This window comes from Lagopus leucura, unplaced genomic scaffold (assembly GCF_019238085.1).
Source record: "Lagopus leucura isolate 7727_CA_CO unplaced genomic scaffold, USGS_WTPT01 Super-Scaffold_100037, whole genome shotgun sequence".
Classification (NCBI taxonomy): Eukaryota; Metazoa; Chordata; class Aves; order Galliformes; family Phasianidae; genus Lagopus; species Lagopus leucura.
In genome coordinates, this window is record NW_024962286.1 from 2,603,464 (window position 1) to 2,619,685 (window position 16,222).

The 16,222-nt window shown below is 54.4% G+C and overlaps 1 protein-coding gene across 1 annotated transcript in view; it reads left to right on the forward strand.

Annotated features, from left to right (window-relative positions):
• CASZ1 (castor zinc finger 1) overlaps nt 1-16,222 on the forward strand; it is a 74,325-nt gene that overhangs the window by 19,381 nt on the left and 38,722 nt on the right. The window contains exons 2-3 of the mRNA XM_042883451.1: nt 8,641-9,198; nt 14,215-15,055. Coding sequence (XP_042739385.1) covers nt 8,641-9,198; nt 14,215-15,055 — 1,399 coding nt within the window. The remainder of the gene's footprint in view (nt 1-8,640; nt 9,199-14,214; nt 15,056-16,222) is intronic.

Here is a 16,222-nt window from a genome sequence, read left to right on the forward strand (position 1 = left end):
TGCTGAAACAGATGCTGGTGTGCTGTAGATAAGAGGGCCTGCGTCCTGTGGACAAATGGACGTTCAGGCTGGCAAATGCTGCCTTCTTCTCCCTGGTGCACTGCCTGGGCCGTGCCTGGTATCTCTGTGCCATCATGCTAAAGTCAGATCCAGGTTTGGCTGGGCTGTATGTCGCTCTGCCTACACACAAGAGAGTAACAGACATGATCGGAACACCTCTTAACTCCTACTGACCTCTTGGTGCTGCAGTGGAATCCCCAAATCTGGGTGAGGAGTGACCCAAGAGCAGGAGAAGGGAGAGCCCTGGTTGTGTGCGTGTGGGCAGGTTTCATGTCCGCCGGTCACCACGATGGGTCCCCCAGATGGGGGAAGGGGCCCCAGTGCAGAGTAGGGGGAGCAGGATGTGTGGTTTAGGGCTCTGAGCCCTGAGGACAGCAGGAACCTTCCCCAGCATCATCCCTGTGCCAGGAGCCTGCTGCTCTGTGAGCTGTGACTGCGGCCGTGCTGGAGCTGGGCCGTGTGTTCCGGGCGCACAGGGAGCAGCCAAAACCGTTCACGCTTCCCTCGCTCTCTGCTGCGCTGTGATTGTTATTGATTGGCTTTGCTGTTCTCGGCACTTTGTGCTTTTTGAGCTGAGCGTGGCCTGCCCCCGATTTGATTTTTTTAATTATTTTTTTTCTCCCCGTTCACGTGCCCCCAAGTGTTGCCTGTGGGGCAGGTGCAGGTCCCGGCATAGTGGGACCCAGCCTGTGGCCAGTGCCGTTAAATCCGTGGGCCTGCACTGTCCTTGCACCCCAACAAGGCAGTGGACTGTGTGCTCCCCGTGACTGGAGCAGGGTGGCTCCACCTGGGCCAAGTGTTGGGCCAGAGGATGGCACTAGGTGGCCGTGGGGCAAGAGGCCGCTGTCCCCATTCAGCCCCGGCGTCGTCCCTGTCCCCACTGCCACCCCTGGTGGGGTCACTTTGATGGTGAGCGTGAGCCAAGCTCAAGGATAGAGCCCCCTGGACGGAGCCAAGGAGCCGCTGTATAAAAACCGCTGAGGTTTTCCTTTTCTGTACAGCGCGTTTCCCTAAATTGCCTTTGACTGTGTGCATCGCTAATGAAAGTTTATGCCCTTGTTAGAAGGACAGGCAGGTCCGTTCCAGTTAGGGCTGGGTCTATCCTTCTGCCAACTGCCCTCCCCGGCGCACACGCTCGCTCTCTCCCTAGTGAATAAGTGGAGGCTGTTATAAAAAAAAAAAAAAAAAAAAAAAAAAAAAGAGGAGGGGAAAAAAAATTTCCATATTTGTGTAAGTTGCTTTAAAAGCATTTTATCATGTCATAAAAAAAAAAGGAAAGTACTCTCGGAAATTGATCCTGCACACGAGCCCATTGGACAGAAGGACATCGGGATGTTAATGGCTATTTTGCTCCAGGGTGGCTTATTAAAAAATTTATACATAAATGCTTAAAATTGCATAAATTATTTAAAAAAAAAACATAGTAAGCAATTTGCAATCCCGATCCACTTTTCCTCTTCTATCTTTCTCTCGTCATTCTGTTCTTTCCTTCCCGTCTTTCTTACCTAAAAAAAAAAATAATAATGTAATTCCTTCCCCCTCTTCTCGCCTGGCTCCCCTCCCGGTGTGAAGCTCCGAAATCGGCCGTGTCCGTGCGTGCAGTGAGCGGGGTGTGATGTGACAGCATGGGCCGGCAGAGCCCGGCGTGGGGGAACCGGCAGAAAGAGGGGGGAAGGCAAAAAGGCAAGGAAGAAGTTTGGATATGATGAGTGTTCCTTGCAGGCGTGGAATGTCACCCACATATCCTGGAGATTGTACTGGGGAGGTTTATGATGGTTTCCCATTGATTTGTTTCCCCGACGCAGCTGCCGACCTCTATTGAGGGACAAACATAATCAGCACTGACGCAAATTAGATGGTTATTCGTTTTGAAAATTGACAGAAAAACAATAAAAAAGATGAAATGCTCCCAAATCAATAGATATAATGAAATTCAAATAATCCGAGAGATGAGGTCTCCATGGCAACTGATAATGTGGAAAAGAAAACAATTTAATAAAGGACAGACACACTTTGAAAACAGATTGGGCAAAGGGAAGGCGGGGGGGCGCGGGAGCAGGGGGGCCGGGGCGGGGGGGCGGCGGGGAGCCGGCAGGCGCTGCCTCTGCGGTTGGCTGCTGGTGCGGCGGTGAAGGATCACTGTCCATCCCAAGGACGCTCGCCATAATTAAGAGAGGCTTTCGGTCCAGAAAGTGCAGATTCAGGTTTTAATACACAAAATTATTTCAGGAGCACTGAATCGGAAAGTCGTTTGTTATGACCTTCCTGAGAGGCCTGGAGCAGGGCATGTTGGAGGCGCGGCGGCTGAGCCAGCTGAGTTATGGCATATTTGTGTTTTTATAGTGCGGAGGGGAGGGGGGAAGGGGGGGAGAAGGTTAAACAGTATTTACAGCTCAGTTGTTTTCAGAAAGGAAAGAGAAATAGAGTTCATGAAAAGATGCGAGCGGAAGGGAGCGAGCGAGGGAGAGGTGCGGAGCCGTCTGGGGCACCAGCGGGGACACGGCCTGGGGGGTGCGAGGGGCCGGGGAGCAGCGGGCACCGAGAGGCTGTGCGCTCCCAGCACGGAGCAGAGCACGGCCGGCAGGGATTGCCAGCTGCTGAGCGTGCCGAGCTCACCGGAGCCTGCGGAGCGCTGCGTGCTGCGGGAGGTGCGCAGCGCGTGTGTCACCGTGCTGGGCTGTACCCGAGAGCTCACAGGTGTGGGATGTCGGTCCGTGCTGCTGTGCCGGTTCGCACACGGTGTGGCACCCACATGGCTGCATCGGTGTGTGTGTGTGCGACCCACCAGTGCATGGCCACGCTGCTGGGGATGGGGAATGGGGAGATGAGCTGCGATGGCCGGTGGGGAGAGCTGCGAAGGGCAGGGCATGGCCCCAGGGAGCAGCACCCTGTGAGGCCACGGCAGTCAACTTTTCTGTCTGTTTCTCAGCGGTGCAGCAAGCATTCTGTTCCCCAGCAATTAGGGCTGAGCTTCAGGGTGCTGAAGAGGCTCTTTTGCTGCCTCCCGGTGAGCGTAGGGCCCTAGCTGAGGAGCCTGGAGCTCACCCATAGGGGCAGCCCCACACCCAGGCCCTGTGTGCCCCATTGCATCCCACCCATCTCTTGGCTTCTTCCCCTGTGTTCCCCACAACCTGTGGGCAGATTGATGGCAGGGCCGTGATGTCAGCAGGCCCGCGTGATTTATGGACTTACTTAGGCTGAGTGAGGCTACTTAGGATAGTAAACCTTTTCACTGAGCTAAAAAATTAATAATAAATAAAAAAGGCGAGGACGAGGAGCTGCAGGTGCTTCTCTCAGCTCCGTGCCACCTGAAGGAACAGCCCTGAAGCCTGGGGGCTGCACGCAGGCCTGCACAGCACCCAGAGCAGTAAACTGGAGCGTTCCGTCACCGGCCCTGCACTGAAAGTGCCTCCAGTAGAGGCTCTCCAGCAAATGCCTCCTGCTGCTGCTTCTGGGCTCATGGCAGCCCCCAAGCTCAGTGCTGGGCTGTGGGACAAGGAGGGACGGCCGGGACCAGCTCACTCCTAGTGTGAGGTCTGCATTGCCTTCCTCTCCCTGGCCAGTGATATATGGCATAAATTAGGCCTCTGAAGGGGGATACTGCATCCTTAAGAAGAAATATGTCCTCATTTTTCTTAAACACCGTTTGCACTGAGTGAAATGTTTAGAAGGGACGCTGAGGGATAACTTTATTTCTTACTAGGGAGTTCAGAGCCGTTCAGTTAAACCCATAAAACACTGGGAGTAGGGAAGCTGACAGCCTGCCCGTGCATTAGAAAAGCCATTACTCATCTGGGGAAATTCGCCCCATGCTGGAGCCTGGCGTTGCCAATGGGGTGCTATGGGGCAGGACACAGGATCACCTCCTGCAGCCGTCCCAGGGCTCAGCGGGGCACTGGGCTTGCAGGAGGCTCAGGGTGAGCTCAGAGATCCCGATATTCATAGAATCATAGCATCATTAAGGTTGGAACAGAACTCTAAGATCACAAAGCTTGACCCCAACCCGTCCCCTCTGTGCCCACTAACCACGTACCTCAGTGAAAGGTGTGGGATTCAGCTGTGTGGGTCTTCATCCTCACTCCTCCTCTGCACAGAGAGCTGGGGGCTGGCAGAGACACTGTGCCAGGGCTCCTGGCCTTGAACCTCCTGCTTCGACCCCTGAAACTGAACTTCCTTACAGAGCAAGGAGTGAGAGCCAGGAGCCCTGCGGCTTCTCGGGGGCAGCAATGGCAGTTTCTGCCCTGGATGAGGGCTGGCATTGAGCTGGGGCGGTGGCATGGCTCCTCACCCTGCCCGCAGCCACCCGAGGGGACGGAGCTGCAGGTGCCCAACATTCCGCTCAGTGCTTTATTTGGAGGTCTGACACCAAAAGATTTAATATTTGTTTGAAATGAGAAACAGTCCACAAATGAATTTGGAGAGCCTGGGAATTAATGTTGGCCCCCCCTCCCTCCACATACACACACAAACACACACACGCACGCGCGTGTGCGCTCCCCTCCCCATCGTCTCAGCCCCCCCCTTTCAATTTCTGAAGCCTGCTGATTTGAATATTTATAAATATCAGTAAATTATTTATTGTAGCAATCTGCTGTGCCATTTCACCAATCGCCGTTAACACTTTAGGGCTCACTCTTGAGGCGGACGCGGCTGCAGGGAGCGGGCGTGGGGGTGGCAGAGGCCAGGCTCACACCAACTGCAGGCTGCACGGTGCGAGGGGGGTTCAGCTCTGCGTTGGGCACAAGGCGACCTGGGGCAGAACTGTGTGCTTGGGATGATGGCAGGGGACATGGACAGTGAGGCTGGCTTGTGGCTGTAGCACCCTGCAGGCTTTGGGAACCGTGCTGCAGCTCGAGGACTTCCCTTTGCCCCTTGCTGGATGGGCAGCACAGCGCAGTGCAGTGGGGAAGGCAGGAGGATGGCTCACTGTGCTGTGCTGCTCCTCTGTGTGCACCCAGGGCTTCCCCTCGCTCCATGCCGACATGCGGGCAGGATGCAGGGCTGCTAAAGAGCCTCACTGAAGTCCCCAAGGCCAGGCAGAAGAGGCAGCATCCACTAATCCAAGGTCATTTCCTGGGCTAAAAGCAATAAAATGTTTTATTGATAAACCAGAGAGGGGAAAGCACACACACTGCATCCACTCTCACACCGTGGCTGGGCTGGGGCTGCCTGGGCTGGCGCAGGGCTCCAGTGCCAGGGGAGATGTCCCTGCAGGGGCTGTGCCCGGCTGCTATCCACTGCTCTGGGCATGGCTGGGGCACGGCTGCAGCTTTCTGCTGCCATGCTGGACTCGAACCACAGTGGTTAAAAAAAGAAAAGGCCATGCAGCTTGTGGGCCCTCCTTCCCTCCCCCTCCCCGCCCCAAATAATACTGTTAATAATTAATCGAATGAGAGCTTGCAGCTCCTGGAAAGCTGGCGCTGGGACCTCCCTCCTGAACGGAGCTGCTCAGCTGGGCTGAAAACTCTTCAATAAGAATATGAAAGCTCCATCTGTTCGACGTGCCCGGCCCTCTGAAGTGCCGCCGCGCTGGCCCTCCCCATCCTGTGCCCCATCCCATGGCATAGCCCTGAGCCCTCCTGCCCTGCCCTGCCCAACCCCAGGGGGTTCCCAGCCCCGGGCTCAGCACCCCTCTCTTCCACACCGGGGTCCTTTGTGTCCCCAGCCCAAAGCACTGCTGGGCGCTGTGCTCCTCCTTGAAGGGAGCGATGTCCTGAGGATGGTGCAGGGCAGCCGGTGTCTGGTGGCAGGGCGTGGGGAGGGGGTGGCAGGCATGCTGCCGGTGGCATTGTTTTCAGAGGAAGCACTCAGTGTAAATAGAGCATGTGGGAGAGTTCGTCCTGGGCAGAGATGAAAAGTCCCCGTGACAGGCTCAGGTTATAAATGGCTTCCTCGGATTGATGCAAAATCAAAACATTTCTATTTGGAAGAAGAAAATGAAGGGGGATGTTTACTTAGCTGGGAATCTTTAAACAGCACAGTGCGGACGTGGGGTGACCTGGCGGGTTGTGGAGTGGGGAGGGGGCTGGGGCAGGGACTCCTGGATCCAGGGCCCTCCTGCTGCACCCCTACCTGGACGTGTGAGGATGCTCTGTTCCCCTCCAGCCCCAGTGCCGTTCTCAGTGGTTCTCTGCCAGCTGGGTTTCCCTTCCCTGTTGGAAGTTGTCAGCCTAAAGGAGAAATGCAGATACTGCCAATGTCCCTGTTGCCCCAGAGACGAGGAGATCAGGGATGGGGAGATAGAGATGCACTGGCTTGCTGAGAGCTGGTGGCAGATTTGAAGGAGGAGGGGGGAGTTCTGATTCCCTGCAGTCATACAGGCACAGGTGGGATGAGAGATGGTCTTTGGGAGGGTTGGCTTGGTAGATCATGGGAAAGGTACGTTTTCTAAAACTTGCTTTATTTTTAACTCAGACTTCACAGAAAGATGCCCAGATTGTTAAAGAAGAGCATCGCCGTGCTAAAAATAAGCAGTCAAGCACAGGAGAGGGGACAGGAGAGGTGCAAGAGGGAAGGGCAGGAGCTGGGGGGCCGGAGGGACAGGATTGGGGTGTGTGTGCCACGGGGCCAGGGCTAGAAGACAAGTTGCAGGCTCCCTGGAGCTGCTGCGTACGCAGCAAGTGCAGCCTCGGGAACGTCTGCTCCCCTCTTCCTTTGGATAAATATTTATATATTCATTTGCCGTCTGGTGCGCTCACTTGGCTGCTCACCTCCAGCCCAGCATAATGGGACCTGCCGTGCCTGCAGGGTGGGGGCAGTGGGTGGCTGCGTGCCTCCCTCCCTGCACCCATCACACCGGCTGTCCTGATTGCCAGGACAAGGAAGCACCGGGGTCACTGGCTGCCCTGGCCCCGGCCACCTGCCCCACTGCACTGCTGGCCCCCCGCCGAGTGCACACAGTGAGCTGTCGGGGTCCTGGCCAGGCTCCAGCTGGAGCTCACAGCAGCCTCCCCAGAGTCCCAGCGCGGTACTGCTGCGCACGGGAGCGGCCGGCACTTTCTGCCCTAAATAGAGCGGGAATGTGATGGGAAAGGAAGGTGCCAACATGCAGAGACTTCGGCAGCATCGCGGGCGCCCATCTGTAGGCACGAGGCTGTGTGCGGGGGGAGATGTGTGAAAGGGAGCCGCGTGGGGAGGTGTGCGGGGATGCCTGGGGGAGATGGGATGCTGTAAGCCACACGTGCGTGGCTCACACCTGCTGCTGTTGCAGGCGCATGGCTGGGAGCTGCTCTTGCTCCTGCAGGGATGCAGTTGGGGCAGAGGGGGGATGCATTCGGGACATTAGGAAAGCGTTTTGCCTCACTTTGTGTGGGAGGCCGATAGATTTGTCAGGGGGGTATTCCTGCAGCCTGTGACGGGGAAGCGTGTCTGAAGCTGTCAGGAGTTTACGCTAAGCAGCCACTCTCTGGCTCTTGGACAGCAGGTCTAAAGTTTCAGTGTGTTTGTATTGGGCTGTCATGTTACGGGATTAGGGGCTGTCACGATGGCTTCTGGGTGCGTCGTAGGGGGTCTGATTAATCTCAGCGTGCTTCTGTGGAGCAGCACCTCCCTGTCGCAGCACGCAGGGACCCAGGAGCCCCTGCTGACACCTCTGCTTTGGGACCCGTCACCCTGCTCACTCTGAGTGCCTCTCACAGGGACCGTAAATAAAAAGAGAAATGAGACAACGCAGCTGGTTTAGAATCAGGTTTTCGTTGTTTTTTTTTATTTTTTTATTTTTTTTTTTGTGATTGAATCCTGTTAATTGTTGGTGAGGTGCAATTATCTGAGTGACTCTGTGATAGGGACCGTTTAGTTCAAGCTTCTCCATGACCTTGAAGTTAAGACCTCACCTTCTTCCTTTCTCCCCCCACGTTCCCTCACCCCTCCTTTACTAGCTGTCACATATGAATAAACTACATTAAAATAACAAACCTCCACTAATTAGCTGATTGTGCTGGGAAGTGTGAGAGCAGAATTTCCTGTGTGTGTGAGAGCAGAGCAAGCAGTCACAGGGGCTGATCAGCTGATGCCACCCCAGGCGGTTTGCTTCCATTGAGCTGCCTCACGCCCAGCACAGCACAGTGCTCCCATCACCCATATGGGTTCTCCCTACTCCATACTGGTTCTCTGCTCTCTGTACTGGTTCTCCGTGCCCCATAGTTGTTCTCCACTGAGCCTGTAAATAAAGGCTACAAAGTGAACTCACCACCCATACAGTGGGAAACTGTTACATGTGCTTGGAGCTGTGTCATTTTGGGGATGGGGCTGGGGGCAGGTAGTGCTGCAGGATGAAGGATGCAGCAGCAAGGCTTCCAGCAGACCAGTCTGTGCTGCATTCACTTGCCTGAGGTGTTGGGGCTTTCTGAGCCCAGCCCAATCTCAGCACCAGCTCCAGCCTCCATTGAGGCCCTCTGTTGGGAACAGAGGTTGGGAGCACCAACTCCCAACTCCTGAGCCCAAGCCTCAGCTCTGAGCTTAGAAAGACTCCATCCCATTCTTCCTGGGACAAGAGGCCTGTGTGAAGGCCTCTGGGTTGGGAACGGCCATTTCTGATCCCTCTAATGCCCTTCCTCGCTTCTTTCCCCTCTCTCCTTCCAGCTGAAAGAACTATATGCACTGACGCAACCTCAGGAAAACCCACAATGGCTGCCAAGCGCAAAGGCGGCCTGAAGCTAAATGCAATCTGTGCCAAGCTGAGCCGCCAGGTTGTCTTCGACCACGGGGGAGCCGAGCAGGCGCGTGCGGACAAAGGGCCGCAGCGGGAGAGCAGCAACAAGGATCTGCCTCAGCCCGGGACCAAGGAGTCAGGGACTGAGTTTTCAGACGGACTCAGCCACGTGCAGAAGATCGAGGAGGACAAGAGGAGGGAGGTGATCGAGAAGTGGGTGAACGGGGAGTACGAGGAGCCTTTGCTGGGGCGGGCCGAGGGCAAGGAATGCCGGGGCGCCGAGGGTGCGGAGGTGCCTCCTGAAGGGGTCTACATGGTGCAGCCCAAGGGCTGCAGCGACGAGGAGGACAACGGGGACGAGGCAGACGCGCTGCGGGGCTCGCAGGATGGCACATTCCTGGACGACAGGGATTCCGACGGGGCGGCCTCCAAGGATGACGCCTACCGGGCCTCCAGCGAGGCGGCCTCCAAGCTGGGAACCACCTCAGGTAAGGCCCTGCCACCCACCCCTGCACAGGGCAGTGACTTGGCCACATGTTTCGAGGGAAAGGCCAAGCTTCTGCTGGGTGTGTCTGCCCAGGAGAGGGCTAGAGACCCCGAGTCCCCTAGCAGAGGCCTGCCTGGCTGCTGGGTGTTTTGCTTTTGGGAATGTGACCCTTTTGTCTCTGCTTCAGAGTACCCTCCCTTAGCGGGGTGGATGTGTCTGGGTCTCTTCCCAGACCACAGATCCAATGGTAGAGTAGATCTTCCCTAGGTTTGTTCTCACACAGAGTGTGTAAGCGTGCTTGTGCCCACCAGTTGACTTTACCCAGCAGCGATACCCTCTAAGCTGAAAGCTGACCGTGGGACCCAAGGGCTGTACAAAAAAGAAACCTCTAACAGATGCCCAGCCCCTCACCCAGCCATGCTCCATCACTGCTTCCCCTCTTCCCCAGTGGCTGCTACCACCCAGCATTGGCCCCTCCACGAGGGCTGCCCTGGCACTCCTGCCTTGTTAGGAGTTTCTGAACTGGGCACTGACTTGGGTGTCATTGCAAAGAGTCTTCCCCCAGCCTACGTGTGCATTTCCTATTTTCATATAGCTCGCATCTTATTTCTTTACCTCATTCAAAATCTGTGTTCAGCCACAGCTACTGGGGAAAACCCCAGCTGAGTTTCTTGCTCGTTTTCTGATATGCGGGCCCCCAGATTGATTTTTTGGGGCCATATTAGTGCTAAGCCTCAGAAGAAGCTTAGGACAGATTGAATTCTCTCTATTAGGGCAGCAGCTCCCTCCCCCTGATTTGTCACTCGGCTGGGTTGGATCTATAATTGAAAGATCCCCCCCTAATCTGCTCCACCTGTGTGCACCCTCCCCTGATCTCAGCACTTTGTGAATCCATCAAACTTTCCTCCTTTTGTGTGTGCCTGTGTTTTCCTCCTCCTGTTAATAATGCAGCCTAAACTCATCTCCGTCTGTCCGTTCCCCTTCTGGAGAGGCACATTCTCTAGTCTTCACGAGTTCAGTGGCAGCGCACATAATTATGCATATAAGATATAAACAGAGCTGTTTAATTATCCTTCGCCACATCAGTGACAGAGTAATTAACAAACATTGCAAGATCAATGAGGAAAAGTGTGACCTTCAGTTTCCTTTGATAGGAAAGCCCTTGTCGTTCCCAGACACAAGGTGATTGTGCCTGGACTCAGTTTTCAGTTTGTTTTAATTCCCTTTAGCCTGCATTTGCAGCTTTTATTTGCCATGAAAACTAGAAGGAGGGGAACCTAGAATGTCAAAATACATTGCCAACCTGTGGAAAATGAGAAGGAACTGAGGTTTTTTGTCAGGTCGGAGTTGTCAGTGATATGCCTTTCGTGGGCTGTGCTGTCAGAGGATTGCACAAAGATCTGTAAGCTGTCACTGGGGGCTGGACAGGGGGCAGGTAATGGCACGTGGGGCTCACATACGGAGCCACTCGGGGTTTGACATGCAGAGGACGTGCTGCTGGGTCTTGGTCGTCTGCTTCAGGAAGTCTGGTGTAAATGTGGATGGCAGCGATTCCCTGGAAAGCACAGTGTGAAGGATCTGTTGTGCTGGAGAGGACAGAGTATTCCTGCCACCAGTGTCCCCTTCCAGGGTCATGCAGTGGGGCTTGCTGGGCATCACGCAGGAGTTTGCAGAGGCTTGCTCCGTGCTCTTTGGTCCTCATGCTTTGAAACAAGACAGCTGATGCCCATAGGGAACACGCAAGGACCGAGGAGTCGATGCTGAGCCTCACTGTGTGCCTCCAGGAGCTGCAGAGCCAGCGGCCGGCAAGAGATGTGTGTCAGCCTCCGACCTGCCCACACACAGTGTTTCCTCATTCATTCACGCACCCTCTCCTGCACCCTGACTGACCCACGGTCCTCCACACACATTTATATATAGCATTTACACTCCTGGTACAGGCTCTGACCGGGATCCCTTCCCACAGTGTACTGGGGGAATTTTCCTGCACAGTCCCCTGTTCTTCCCTCTGCCCATTACTTACACACTGTTCTAAAGCGGTCACCAGGAGCTTTCCTGTGTGCAGGTTTTCAAAGTTTTCTTAGCCTGTGGGCTGTCTCTCTCAGAAAACGAATACTAGCCTTCAAAATATTCCTTTCAAAGGGAATATTTCTCTTCTAGATTTCCTGGGCAGAGCCCACTTGGAAGAATGTGCATGACAAGTGCCAGTTTCTCTTGCGTTATCCTACTGCCCCCAGATTTCCACGTCCCCCTCCTGAGCAGGATAAAGGACAGAGCCCTGGCTGGGATGCCCCATCCCCCAGGATCCAGACCTTGAGCTCCATTTGGGCTGTTTTGCTTTTCCTTCCATATATAGTGTGCTGCTGCAGGCTATTTTTAGCCCCTTTTTTGCTAGCTCCGGATCCTTTGTGATACGATAGCTGCTCTGAGACTCGCAGATCTCTGCTCTTTGGCAATGCCCACAAATGGAGAGCCGCAGCGAGGGGAGAGGGAGCCCTTTTGTTATCGCACAGAAGGGGAGAGAAAAATGCGATGCAGGGGGAGGGCTGCTCACTTTTCACAGGGATTTGTTTCTCAGCCGCTTTTCTTCTGCTTCGCTTCTGTCTGCACACGGGTATGGGAGAGCTGTCTGTCTGCTCGGTAACAAGAGTGGGTTGGAAGGGTCTCAGGTTGGAAAGCAAGAGCCCCCAGCCTTCTGCCTAGCTACAGAAACGTGGAGGTTGTCAGGGCTGTAGGGCTGTGTTGGTGGATGAGGGAAGGTGTGCTCTGTAGGCAGCGGGAGCTGGCCAAGGTTCCATCTAAACGTGGATGAGAAATGACAGCAGCGCTCACAAAGCCGTTCATCGGGGGAGGTGTCGCAGAACCCAACCTGAGCAAAGGGAGACAGACAATGCGGGGTGTTGTGGGGGATGAGGGGATCAGATCTGGGGTGCTGAAACCTGAGCTCACGCTCAGACTTTGCAAAACTCAGAAGAAGATCTGAAAGCTCACCCTTCCCAATGGTCTTGGGTTGTGCATCTGAGTTCTGCACCAGTCTGGCCATAAGGCTTGTTATTGTGAATAGGGTACAAGGCTTGTTATTGGGCTCTGTGGGTCTGATTCTGTGTTTAACACCCCCCAGGGTGTGCAGGGACCAAAAGCTACATCCAGAGCCCCCACCTGCAGGGACACTGCTGCCCATTCTGTACCTGTCAGGATGCCTGTTCGGAAATTGGGCATCCCAAAATCCAATGCAGGACGATGGTTCTAACTGCCCAGTTCTAACTGGTGGGTGATCTGGGGCTGAAGCAACCCCCAGCACTGGGCAGGGTGCCTGCATCGTGCTGCTTGCAGGCTGCAGCCATGTTCTGCGTGCGGCCTTTCTCACGTACCCGGGGAACTGGTGCAGCAGCAGTTCTGCTCTGTGAACTCAGCTGTGTCGAGCAGTATTGACACAGGAATGTGACCCTCACAGACACGCACATTTTAGTGCCTGTTCGAGGCAGTCTCTTCCTCCTCATAGTCCTGTGGAAGCAGATTTGTGCAAGCTGATGGCTGCTAAATTGTGAGATTGCTCATTGACTGGCACTTGTGCGTGCAGAAGTGCTTGTGTAAATGCATGCCCAGGCATGTGGCATTACAGGCTATCAGCTCCCCAGTTCATAGGTTTGTTTTCATGCTTTGGGTCTGTTAACAACTTCTGTGGCTCGATGCCTTCTTTTCCAAGGCTGTGCTGTCTGGGTCTGAGCTTTGCACCCAGTGCCCAGACCCTCCACCTGCCTCCTGTGCCCCTGCTGGTGCTCCTGTGGTAGCCTGCCTACCCCAGATCTCATGTGAGTGAATGGAAAGGATGATAGGGGAGGTCTGAAGGACTGCTGCACACAGTAAATCTTTACTCTGCAGGAGAAAGCAAGAGAGAGAGGAGGAGGAGGAGGAGGAGGAGGAGGAGAAACACTGTGTCAGACTGAAGCCCAAATGAGTCCAAGCTGCCGCATCAGAACAATCTGTATTTCCTCTTTATACTGATATTGGGTGACCTCCAGATGTGTGTTCTTCCCCTCCTGGTGGCCCAGGAAGGGGAACAGGGGAGGGAGAGAACCCGGGAAGAGCTTTTACCTGGTCTTCTGGTGCCCCCAGGCAGAGCAGCCCCTCCTGCCCCTTTCCCACTCACTGGAGGGAGCGCACCTCCTCTCTCTGAAGCCCACATGGTGTGTCCCTCAGCCCAAATGCTGATGGAGAGAATGCTGCATCCATTTGGCACCTGCGCAGGCTTTCCCCTTTTCTTGTACTGGGAGCTGTTCTTGGCTGCTCAGGATGCAGCCAGTAGGTTTCCACTGTCCTCACTGAACTGCTGTCCCTTGGCGTGTGGCAAGGAGAAACTCCCCAGTCATTGGGAGAAAGCGGGCTGAAAAGAACTGCAAGAAGGACTGCAGCGACCACTGGAACCATCCTGTCTTTGTCTTGGCTTCTCCACACCTTTCCCTCTCTCCTTCCCACGAGCTGCTCACGCATGCAGCCCTACCTTCCTTAATCCCCACCTCTTCTGCCTCCCTTGCCTGCTCAGCACCGCCCCACTCTGCCCTCTCCTGCTGCACCCCTATGGTCACCAGCACTGCGGCCCGTTGCCGTGGGTCTGTCCGTGCACACACACACTCACACAAGGACAGAACCGCATAAACCTCAGCATATTGGCATTGGTCTCACTTCCAGTAAAATTACTTTTTCTTCATATTAGGCCAAGGCGAGAGTGCAGAGACATTTATGAAACTTTGTTTAATGTACTGAAAAGCCATCGGCTAGAACATTTAGGAAATTGATTTTCCTGGCATTGATGAACTCTTTTTATTTTACCCCAGTATTAATTACTTTTTTTTTTAAAACAAATTAATTTAAGAGTCGTAAAACCTAACAAGTGAGCCAAACGTCAGTAGATCATGCTCCCCTCTCCTCCTAACCCCCCTCCTCGCTACCAGTGCTGGTATGGGAGGAGAAGAAAAATCAACCCCTTGCATGACTCTCTCCCTCTGGTTCTCTGCAGGGGAAGCTTCGTCGCTGCGAGATTACGCTGCCACCACCATGAATGAATTCCTGGGCATGTTTGGCTACGATGACCAGAACATGCGGGATGAGCTGGCCCGCAAGATCAGCTTCGACAAGCTGAACGCTGCTACCTCAGAGGCCACCGCAGCTGCAGCCTCTCTCCCTGGCGAGGACGCCATGAGCAAGCGAGCTCGATTCTCCAAGTACGAGGAGTACATCCGCAAGCTCAAGGCTGGAGAGCAGCTCTCCTGGCCCATGCACTTGGCCAAGTCTGAGGAGCTGGGCTCCAAGCTGGGCAAAGAAGCTTCCTCGGTGCTGGCGCAGCCCATTCGGCTGCCAGGTCCAGATGCCTCCATGCTGACGGAGACCAAAGCCACCATCCTGCCGCTGCCCTCTCCCAGCAGTTCCCAGATGCAGGGCCTGATGTCACGGGCCTCCAAATACGACTTCTTCATTCAGAAGCTGAAGACGGGTGAGAGCATCAGGCCACAGAACGGCAACACTTACAAGAAGGCCTCCAAGTATGACCTAGAAAACGTCAAGTACTTGCACCTTTTCAAGCCTGGGGAAGGCAGCCCAGACATGGGAGGAGCCATCGCCTTCAAGACAGGCAAGGTGGGCCGGCCTTCCAAGTACGATGTGAGGAACATTCAGAAACTCACTCAGGTGAAAGCTCCAACACCCAGCCTGGCCCCTGCTCCTCTCGCCAGCACCCCCAGCAGCACTCCCATGGCCGGTCCGGAGCAGGCTGTCTCCTTGCCATTCAACACTCCTGAGTACCTGAAGTCGACTTTCTCCAAGACAGACTCCATCACAACTGGAACAGTCTCTACAGTGAAGTAAGTGTCCTCCCACTGTTCTTAGCTTTGTGTTAGCGAGTGCATGGGTCAGTAGCAAATCATAGTCTGTGTACTGATACATACTGCACTGTTAATGAGATGTTTCTCTTTGCTCTCTGTGTCTGCTCCTGTCACACTCTCCATCTCTGTCTTGTGCTGAGGATGTGGCCTGCCCTCAGCAGTCACAGCCATGAATCCAGAGCCTGCTAGCTCCTGGGCTCGTATGCTGAAAGGAGAGATAAGGGGACATGGTGCTGTCAGCGCTCTGAGGTCAAGATCATAACTGCTTCCTTCCCTCTTCCTCCAGTGCCCCAGGCAGCCAGCCGTGCTGTGAGAAACCGATTCTTGCTTCCATTTAACTCAGTGGCAAAACTGCTGAGTGATAGAGAGGGAGTCTTTGTGTGTCCTAGAACATCCCAAACATTTCTGTGCCTAATTCCCATTGATTTTACAGGAATTAGGCATACATGTACTTTTATGGGACTAGGCCTGTGTCTTCTCAGTGTGCTTGTTCCTTACACAGATGGATGTGATTCAGTTACCCTGCAGACTGGGCAAACTCATTAGCCCAAATACCACTAATGACCTCTTACACATTGCTGGCAATCTCTGCAGTGATGCCATTGACTGAATAGAGATAGTCAACGGCCTTGCCAAACTTTGTATTGCTGTGTAGTTTGGCTTCCCAAGGTGGCAGCTGTAGAAGAGCTGCACGCATACCCGAGGGGCACAGACACAACTGCACAGTGCATGTACCAGGGATGACTGTGTTTAAATGCCATGGTGCAGTGAGAGTGCCAGGGCTGATATGGGTCTTCCTGTCATCAGAATCTTTTGAAAAAGAGTCAAACTGCCTAAAAAACCTTCTGATTTGATACGCCACTGATTTATCAGTGCCACATTTCCCTGACTGGTGCGCAGAGCTGGTGATCCTGCCTTTGTGTGAGGCAGCCATGCCCCAGCTGCCTGCAGACAGATGTGGGAGCTCTGTGGTTAGGGTCAAGAAAGGGTAAAAGATTATTATCTGACCCCCCGCGTGAGAAGAACCTGGTACGTGCTCCAGATGGCAGGCAGGGACTGCTATTACTAAAAAACACGGCTGTAAATATTCCTGTAGGCACCGTGCCTTGTTGTGATGGGTGACGTGGCCAGAGCCTCTGTGCCTGC